Source organism: Eretmochelys imbricata, chromosome 6 (assembly GCF_965152235.1).
Source record: "Eretmochelys imbricata isolate rEreImb1 chromosome 6, rEreImb1.hap1, whole genome shotgun sequence".
In the NCBI taxonomy this organism is placed as follows: Eukaryota; Metazoa; Chordata; order Testudines; family Cheloniidae; genus Eretmochelys; species Eretmochelys imbricata.
Window position 1 is genome coordinate 11,118,082 of NC_135577.1, and position 10,421 is coordinate 11,128,502.

General features: G+C 50.1%; 1 protein-coding gene across 1 annotated transcript; it reads right to left on the bottom strand.

Annotated features, from left to right (window-relative positions):
• Positions 1-4,908: 4,908 nt before the first annotated feature.
• On the bottom strand, positions 4,909-7,960 carry LRRC55 (leucine rich repeat containing 55). The gene is made up of 2 exons (XM_077820308.1): positions 7,231-7,960; positions 4,909-5,144 (listed from the first exon to the last, which is right to left on the bottom strand). The coding sequence occupies exons 1-2, from the start codon at positions 7,958-7,960 to the stop codon at positions 4,909-4,911; spliced, it is 966 nt and encodes a 321-aa protein (XP_077676434.1).
• Positions 7,961-10,421: the final 2,461 nt, after the last annotated feature.

Here is a 10,421-nt window from a genome sequence, read left to right on the forward strand (position 1 = left end):
ACTTGGCACATACTAGGAAAAAGGGCTGTGCCGACATAGGAACGCCACCTCCCTGAATGTCATAAGCTAAACTGGCAAATGAGCTCTCTTGCTGGTTCAGGCTGAGTCTATACAGGAGTGGGGTGGGGGGATCTGAAGGCATAGTTATGTCAGTGAGGGGGGTGATTTTTTTTCCCACACTCCTAGCCAACACTGCTATGCTGGCAAAATTTTGTAGTGTAGACTTCGCTCAGGGTTCCCTCTGAACACAGCTGGTGGAAAAATGCTCAACAAATTTTTGGAGGGGGAATTCAAAATTTTCAATTTCATTTTCATTCCATGGGTTTCAATTTTTTTGGGCAAAATTTTTAATATAAAGTGTTTGGTTTTGAAAATCTTTTTTTTCCCCTTTCTTTTTACTCCATCCTCCCTGTTTTCCCTCCTTTTCTTTGCTCTTTTCCCACTGAAGAAATGTGGGAGGGAAAAGAGGGAAAAGGGAGGGATTAAAAAGGAAAAATAAAATAAAAATTCAACTCTTGGTTTTTTGAGAACAATGCAAAATTTTGAAATAAAATACATTTTTGTAGAAAGTGTTTGGTTCTAAAAATGTTTTTGGTTTTGATTTCTTTCCTCCTTTAAAAAAAAACAAAAAACTTTCCCCTTGTTTTTCCTCCTTTTCCCACTGAAAAAGAGGAAGAAGGAAGCAAAAAGGATAAAAGAAGGAAAAACTTTTTTAAAATGTCTATTATTGGATTTCTTTGAGAATAGAAAATTTTGAAAAAAAATATATAAAATTTGTAGAGCAATTTAGGGGGTTGAAAATGTTAATTTCTTCAGTGTGTGGGTTTTCAGGTTTTTTTCTCTCCCTTTTTTGATTTTTGCCACTTAAAAATTGAGGGAAAAGAGGGAGGAAAAAAGAAACCACCTGAAATCAAAATTGTCTTGTTTTCAGGTTTAATGACCATAAGAAATAAACAGATGAAAAATATTTCTTTTTGAAACAAAGGCCATTTTTAGGGTGCAAAAGGTTTGTTAAAAGTAACACACCACATTTGTTCCTAAGGTATGCCAGCAATTGCCTCAGTGGTGAGGGGCTCGACTCTCTAGTGCTGTAATGTGGCTAAGACATCAAAGACTATCCTTGACACCAGGCATTGGAGCCTAGGCCCATTTAGAATTCAAGAGGTGTGGGGAAAAAAAATATCTTTTGTGTTCTGGCTCAGCTGATTCTGCATTTAGACTGGAGGAGCCCTCAGACACAGCAGCTAGGGAATGACAGCAGCAGGCATGCAAAGGGCTGGGAGCTGCTCCTTCCCTCAGCCAGGGTCTGATTCTCTGAGCTTGGCACTCATTAAATCACACACACACACAACGTACTGTACCTAAATGCAATGAACACACAAGAAAAAAATGAAACTCAAGGAGCAGGTCTACTCCGGAAAGGTGAGGCTGTGTCACATGCTCAGTTTATAAGCTCTTCTGACTGCCAGCTCTGTAAGCGCAGCCTCTCTAAGATCTAAGAGTCAAGCTGGGGTCTTTTCATTTTCCTTGCCCTCACTCCAGAGTTCATCCACTGGGTCCCTCAATCTCTTCTTGGATCAATGGGCGCTCTCCAGGATTCTCTGCTCCATGTTCCCCCTCTGGATCTCTTTTATTGTCCATCTCAGCCTCCTTTCATCCTTGCACCTTTCATCTGTCCTGCATGACTTGTTGGCTTCTGTTTCTTTGGGACCCATTCCCCCTTCTTCTGAAACTTTGCTAGTCCTGCGAGGAGGTCCTACCCTTCCCTCAGAAGCCACATGGACTGGCTTCTTCACATGGCTGGGAAGTGGGGAAGATCCTGTGGGCCATATTATGCACTCAATGATGTCTGCACCACCCCCACTGCCATCAAGGTTTACTAAACATGGGTTCAATTCCCTCCTCTGCAAGTTGAGCCCTCTTTGATGTTAGGCAAATCACTTAAACTTCTGATGCCTTAGCTTCCCACCCTTCCTAGCCTGATGGGGATGATGTGAAGTATGATAAAGATTGTGAGGTTTTCAGGTACTACAGTAAAAGGGGCAGATAAGTATCTAACCACAGAGAAGTATAAGCAATACCTGCTCAACGTGGGGCTCTGTCCCCCTCTGGTGGTGACTAGGCTAACTAGAGTTTGATGGGGCTGCTATAAATGGGGTGGCTAAGCGAGCTGGAAGGAGATGATCCAGAGTTCTGTGATTTGACCCCACTACCAACCACCCACCCAGGCGTGTCTGCATTACCAAAGTAAGTTAATAATTCCTTTGTGGAGCGGAATCCATTGTGTACTGACTTTGCATAGCCAAAGTTTATTGTAGCAACTAAAGTTGGCTGATTAGATGCACCTAGGGGACAGATCTCCTGAGTCAGAAGGTGTCATTCTCACATTGTCATTTTCCAGAGTAGAAGTGCATTTCTTTTTAAGACGTGTAGGAAATCCATTAAGGGGGCTTAAGGCTAGGGGAGGGCAAATGATTCTGATGAGCAAACTGCTACATTACCTATGTGCTCTTTCCAGTTCTTGACAGCTAGACAACAGGAGTCTGTGTGGGCCCGGGTTTATGTGTGAATGAGAATGGAATGTAAATGTACCCTGTGATTAAAGGCTTCTCATTTCTTAGCCCTGTTTGGATCAGCTGCAGAGATTTCTGCGAGCCACATAAAAACCAACTCCTTAAAGGGATCTGTCCCACACAGACAGATTTTTTGCCTCCTTACTTTCCGGTGGTAGCGCGATCAAAGGACATAATCTGGAAAGCTGTGGTGGCATTTGGCATTGGGTTTGGTCCTGGTTCTCTGCAAAAATAAAAAATATACAAGTCTCAAAATATATTAGCTATACATCAGAGCACAGAGAGTTCTCTAAGACATGGTTATAGAAAGTTGCTCTTCCGCTGGGAACATTGGCGATAGCGTCCTTTATTTGCGTCATCCCACAAAATGCCAGAGGCACATCTAAATTCTTCCGAAAGAAAAGTTACATCCAACTTCACCAGTGGCAGCTGACGTTGGGAGGAGCTCATCCCAAAAATGAGCCATTGTTCCCAAATGCTGTTGGTCGCATTGATCCAGTTCTCAGATAAGTTATTGGGGAGTGGCTGTGTGTGCTGGGGTTAGAGTGGCAGGAGCTGGGCATTGTGGGTTCTATCCACGCCTATGCCCATGTGGCCTTAGGAAAGTCATGCCAATCACTCAGTACCTCAGTTTCCGTATCTGTAATGCCAGGCTAATAACCACTTACCTTGAGCATCTGGCATTAGCTCCCCAACCCACCCCTCAGCAGTGGGTATGTGGACACAGACTGACTAAGCGGAGCGGTTGCTAGGGCAGAGCAGCTGGTCTCTCCCTTTCTTTTTAAAAGCATGTTTGTTTTTCAATCTGCAATTTTAACGTCCACGATGGGAAGAAATAGAGCGCTCCAGCTAGACCTACCTGGGTAGCACCAATACTGAGTAGCCCCTTTTGGGCACCACTTGCACTGTCATAGCACTTTATAACCTGACCGGCAGCACCATCTACTGTTCCAGCCCTGAGACTGCACCATAATCCTCCCCGGGGCATAGCTTTCTAGTCCAGTCCTAGACCCTGCTGATGTCCCTCAGTATTCGCCTGCAACCCCCCTGCTATCCCAGCTTCCCCACCCCCCTCGCCAACACCCTTTAATCCCAACTGCACCCTGCCTGCTATTCCAGTGCTGTGGGCTTCCCGCACATCTCTGCAAATCCCCTTCTATCCTGACCTATAGTCCCCCCGCTATTCCACTCCTGGGCTTCCCATTCCCACACTGCTCTGGTGATGCCCATCGGGCCTCACCTGCAGCCCTCTGCTGTCCCAGCACTGGTCTCCCCACAGCCCTCAGCTTTGCTGATACCTCTCATCCACAGTTCTGTTAATGTGCCTCAATCCCAACTCACAGCCCCCTTGCTGTCCCAGTCTTAGGCTCCCCCACCAGTTCTGCTGACACCCTTCAGTCCTAACCTACAGCCTCCCTGTTACTCCATCTTGCACTTCCCCCTCAGGTTTGCCAGTACACTCACCCTTTCCCTGACCCCTAGTCTTGAGCAACAGACAAACTCCCTGACCTATTGACTTCTCGACTTCATCTAGAGAACCGAGAATGGGCAGAGCTCCCTCAACACCAACAGCCATCCAGCCAAGGACCAACTAGAAAACAGCAGACCCTTGTTCTGGCATCTCCTCCAACCATACAATGGTACAGCTCAGTGGTGGGGCCATTCCTCGGAGTTAAACCTGCCTCTCTGGCCCTCAGAGATGCCATGCCTCAGGACTCTTAGTAGTACCTCAACCCTGGATACCACAGTGTCCATGGCCACAGGCCCCACAGCCACACACAGAACTGATGAGCTGTAAGCTGTCCAACCCTGAAGAGCTACAGCTGTTGCAAATCCACTTGACATCTGCCATATATATTCCCTCCCCCACCCAACTCCTTGTTTTAGGTTTATAGGCAGATGTGGTACAAGAGCTGGCACGGAAGGGGATGTATGTGTGGGGGTGGATGTTGTGTATGAGTGTGCAGGACATGGTGAAGAGGAGAACTGGCGACTGACTTGGGTGGTGGCAGCCCATCCGTGTTGCGAGTGGCGCTGGGCCTTGGCTCGTTGGCTGTCTCCAATGCTACCGGCAGTGTGAAGGGGCTAGTACAAGGCACGGCTAGATCTCCTTGCCTCACAGGCCTTGCCGCGCTGGGCACAGTGGCTTGGGGATCAAAAGGGACTGGGAGCAGAGATGGGCTGGTTTCCCCAGGCGGCTGCAGCTGCGGATAGAAGATGGAGCAGCTTGTGACAGCACTGAGCACAGCCAGCCAGCCCCCAGCCATGCAGCCCCAGCTCTCAATGGCATCTCCCCAGCCATTGGGGGAAGGGCACCGTGGCCAGGACCATGCAACTATATCTCCTCATCCTCGCTGGCCTTGCTCCAGCGGTGACAGCAGTTGGCAGTGATGCCCAGCAGGAAGTTGGTGACCACGGAGGCAATAGAGACAACGAAGCCCACAAAGGCAATGAAGAGATAATCGTCCAACGTCAAGGTCAAGTGGCAGGCCTTGAAACTCTCCTCTGTCAGTGAGAACAAGGGGGTTCCCTCCACCTCGGATGGGGCACGGCACTTGGCCAGCTGGGAATCTGCAATGAGACACAGGTAGATGAGAAAAAGGAGAAGGTCCCTATACACAGGAATTATCCCTCTACTCCACACAGGTAACATTGGCTCTAGCAGGTCCAATATCCATCTGTTCCCAGCTCTGATGCAAACTCATTGTGTGACCTTGGGCAAATCACTTAACCTCTCTGTGTCTCAGTTTCACGGTTTCTAAAAGGAGTCTAATAATATTCACATACTTCTGTAAAGGGCTTTGAGATCTTTAATGAAAGGCACAAAGTATAATCCTTGTTAGTCGCTTTCTCTCCTGCCTGAAGTTTCCGGATGGTAACGTTGACCCTATTTCAGTCTTGTCGTCTGGGTAGTCAGAGGTTGCAGTGGTGACGTTCATAACATAGTCATGATGCAGCACAACTGCATCCCAATGCCAGTCATAACCCTCCATCATGATGTCACAGCACATCACCAGTAGTCATGGCTGTGTCACTGTGTTGCAATGTAACATCACCATGGGGCAGCATTGAAAGCTGAGATCTTGCCAAACCCCCATGTGACATGAGGTCATGGAACTCAACCCAGCTCAACATCATCATGATGCAACTCAAGGGTGACCACGTCAGGTCATGGCACATAAAGTCACTCTCCAATGTGTCCATTCAATTCTGGTGCTTCCAGGTTTTGGGTGCTCAACTTGAGATACATGGGGCCTGGTTTTCCATCTCCATCTCTGCTTGAATTCCATGAGAGCTGCAGTGTCCACTGCCTCTGAAAATCAGGGAAATAAACTGGGCACCCAAAATTGGAGATGCTCCAAATTATTGGGTGTGTTGGGATAATTTTGGCCCTGGTGCAATTTTGGCCCTGGTGCCATGATACTAGGCAGATAGGTGCAAAACAGATGGTGGATAGATAAATTCACTAGAACCACAATGTCACAACAGTATGTCCCCTTTGTACAATGCATTCCCATCACCAGCCTCCAAATGGCATAATGATTCCATGAGACAAGGTCACCAGATAATGATGTTGCATCAGAATCAACTGTGTTATTATCCCGAAGTCCTCCATGTGGGGAAATCCTATCAAACGTAGGACAGGAGAGAGCCCTACCCGGCAATCACTGCCGTTATTCAATCAAAGGGCTCACTGGAGAATGCAATGAGGATCAGCAGTACTAGGGGTTCCTCAGACCTGAGGATGTTTAGATGGATCCAGGGTCTACTGCAGTTGTGGGAACTCCGGAAAGAATATCCCCTCCCACCACAGCTCCTGCAGTCAGCAACTTGTGTGATCAGCAACAAGGGCAGGAAGTAACTAATAACACAAGAATCAAAAGAGGGCAGGAGGACAGGGAGGAAATGCAGATTTCTGGCCTCCCATTGCTGACTGTGGATCTGCCTTTGCAAAGACAGAGATAGGCAAAGCCACACCTTACAAGGCCAGTGGGTTCATACAGAGTCCATTCCCACCCTCCTTCTCCTGCCCTGCAGCAACCACTCTTCTATTCCTAATCCCCTTACCCTATGTCCTCCAGTAACCGTTCAGCAATTCTGGTCCATGTCTCCCAACACACACACACACACACACACACAGCTCTGCCTACATCTCTCAATCTAGTCCTGCAGCCTGCCCTGCTATTCCATGCCTGGGCTCCCTCCAGAGCTATCCCAGTGCTCTTCAGTCCCAATCCACATCCCGGCCTGCTATTCCAGCATTGGGCTCCCCACTGTCCCGCACACACAGCTCTGTTCATGCCCCTAAGTCCCAACTTACAGCCTCCTTCCATCTCAGCCCCGGGTTCTCTCCACACACAGCTCTGCCAATGTGCCTTGATCCTGACCTGCAGCCTCCACAGTACTATTCTAGGAGGGCCCATCCAGTTCCACTTGAAATGGACTCTGGGGTTGTACCTCCAGGGAGTGCCTCCTGGAATGGCCTCTGTTTGCAGTCCCCTGGAGCAGAACACCAGGACTGGATTCTGTGCCCCTGTAGAGGACTCTGAACAGGTTCCTCTCTTGATCTGGGCCTGCTACCTTGGACCCTCTGGCTGGTGCTGGGAGGAGACAGAGGCCTTTCACTTCACAGAAGGTCACATCCTGTGCCACATACCTGAGGTGCAGTGCTGGATGCGATTCCTCAGCCACTTCAGGAGTGGCTCCATGGTGCAGCCACACACCCAGGGGTTGCCCCCGATCTGTAGGGTCACCAGACCTGGGAGATCCTCCAGGGCTTCCAGGCTGAGGAAGGACAGCCCCCCATGGCTGAGGTCCAGGTCACGGAGCTGGGCTAGCCCCCGGAAAGCCTGGGGGTGCACTTTTCGCAGACACGGGTTGTGGCTCAGGTCAATCCTCACCAGGCTGTTGGCCTCCTGGAACATATTAGCAGCCACATGGCTGAAGTTGTTGTAGCTCAGGTCCAGGTGGGCCAGCCGCTTGGCAGTCAGGAAGAGCCAGGCGGGCAGCTCCGCCAGGGAGTTATTCCTTAGGTCCAACACCCTCAGCTCAGCATAGCAGGTGAGGTAGCCCGGTGGGATAGTGGTGATGCGGTTATGCGCCAGGCTCAGGTTCCTGGTGTCTAGGGGCAGGTCAGGGGGCACCGAGAAGAGCCTCTGCCCACTGCAATCCACCACGTGGCTGCGGCAGGTGCAGAGGACGGGACAGCTAGCACTGGCCTCAGAGAAGGCCATTGCCATGGCAATCAGGAAAGGAGTCAGGAACATGGCAGAGGAGCAGCGGGACATGGGCCCCTCTCCCCACAGCCAAGTGCAGCCTGTGCCCATTTTAGTTGGTCTTGAGCAACATGTCGCATGGAGGCAGAAGAAGGAGTCAGTGGGAGTCATTCATGCCTGAAGGTGGCTACATGCTGGCTGCAGGATAAGCCCGGGCCTTAAAGCCATTGTCTCTCAAGTGCCAGGGCCACAGTCACTAGCACACCATGCACCATGAAGGGTGTGCCAGGAACGACAGGGTCCTGACTCCTCGGACAGCACTTTAGTAGCACATGCGTCACCCTTTAAAGGGTATGAAGTGGAGAGCAAAAAGAAACGTAGCTGTATCCATCAGTCTACACCTTCTATTGATCCATCAAGTGATCAAAAATGGGAGGAAAGCAACTAAAATCAGGGATTTATTTCTTCCAGTTCATCAACACCCTTGGGACAATGGTTTGAGCCCATGAAAAAAAACTTCCTCATTCCCTTTCATGCATTTGTCTGCTGGGAATGAATGCCCATCTCACTGAAGCCGAGATGAGGCCAGGCCAAGGAATTTAACTCCACTGAAACCAAAGGTATATTTTAGTTGCAAAGCAAATCCAGCTCCGATTCAGCAGAAGCCACAGGGCCTTTTCCTGGAGTCATTTAGGTCTGTTTAGTGCTCGAGCAGAGGAACAGCATTTGAAATCCAGATAATAGGTTATCCGCATTGATGGTCAAAATCCTGGAGGCCTCAACATCAGCCCAACAATATAGACTCCTTGAGTGGCTTGTGCCTGGGACAATCAGGAGAAACTAAGGCTGGAAATGAGCCCTTTCTAAGGCTGTGATTTCTGCAGTCTGGGAGAGGCCAGTGGGACTGGGATGTCGGGGGATGGGGTGGGGAGGAGATCCAGGAGGAAAGGGAGGGGCTTCAGCTGCTGGTTTATCTTTCACTCCCAGTCTCCCTCCCAGCAGGCAGCAACAGGGCTCCAACTGAGTGACCTGCCAAGGAAACAGAGGAATCAAAGACTCAGCAACAAGGTCATCAACCAGCTGGTGTGTTCATACACTCATAGGTTCCAAGCCCAATGGGACCCATTTTGATCATCTAGTCTGACCTCCTGTCTAACACAGGCCAAAGTATAGCCCCCAAATCATTCCCAGCATAGAGCTTTCAGAGAAACAGCCCATCTTAATTGAAAAATTGTCAGTGATGAAGAATCCACTACGACCCTTGGTAAATTGTTCCAATGGTTAATTACTCTCACTGTTAGAAATGTGCACCTTATTCCCAGGCTGAATTTGTCTCGCTTCAACTTCCAGCCATGGGAAGAGACGAGGGAACGGCTGGGAATCACCTCACAGTCTCTCTAACTTATTGGTCAGCTCCACTGCCTATCTGCATCCCTCTCTGTCCTTCCACCCTATTCACTCTGCTTCAGTCCTGCTTTCTTCTGCAATACCCCCCTGCTTTTATCAGCACTAGACTTCACTCAGCTCTGTCAGTGCAGTTCAGTCCTGACCTGCTCCTCCAGCCTAGGGTCCCCGTCATAGCCATAGCTCTGCCGTTGCCTCTCCATCCCAACCTGCAGCCCTCTGCTATCTCCACTCTGAGCTCCCCTCCTGATCACCGCTGTGTTGATGACTCTCAATCCTGACCTGTCCTAGACTCACTTCACACAGATGCAGCTCTGCTGAAGCCCCACGAACCTAGGCTTAGATTAAGAGGTAAAGGCTTAGTCAGCAAAAGAAATGGGACTCCAACCTCACTGACCTTGGATTAAAAACCCCTCAAGTTGCATGAATTGCCAAGGGCAAAGCAAGAGCCTAATACCCAGAGAAAGCGTATGTCAACCTTTCTGATCCTTCAGTCCCGCCCGGCAGCTCTTGCAGTCCCTAGACCCCACACCACCCTGCCAATGCCCCTCCCTGCTCTGCATCATCCCCTACTCTGTCAATCCAGGGCCTCCACCCAGAGCTCTGCCAGTGCCTCTGGATCCTGCCCTGCAAGCTGTCCCAACCCTGGACCTCCCCTCAGGCTCTGCCAAAGCCTCTGATGCCTCCCATCTAGCACCCCTTGCTCTTCCAGTCCTGGGCCACTTTCCACCCCTGCTGAGGCCCATCGGTGACCTGAAGAACCCTCCGCTATTCCAGTCTTTCTCCTGGTGTCAGTCTCGTTCCCTTTCTGTCTCGTTCTCCCTGTCTGGCTATATTTCTTTCTCTCCATTGCTCTTCCCAGGGACATGCCCTCCTGTGCTCCAGCTCACTCCTTGCCTCCCCTTCCACCCCCCGCCACTCCGTTTGGTCAGGAAAGCTGCTCACCGGTCCACCCTCCAGCGCTCCCTGCCCCCCACTTCTCAGGTAGGTGTCCCTTCTCCCCTAGGGCTCCAACACACATACCACCACAAAGCCATTTTTCTCCCTGGACTGTCCCCACCCTGTCCTCAAGGCACAAACCCTCAGGACAAACACGCACACCCGGCCAGCCGCTGCCCTTTAGGACACACCCAGCCTGCACACTCACTCCCAGCCCCCTCTCCATCTCCTCTACCTCCCCCCCCATACTCTGCCCAGTTAGCACAAGCCAGATACTCACGCCAGCCCA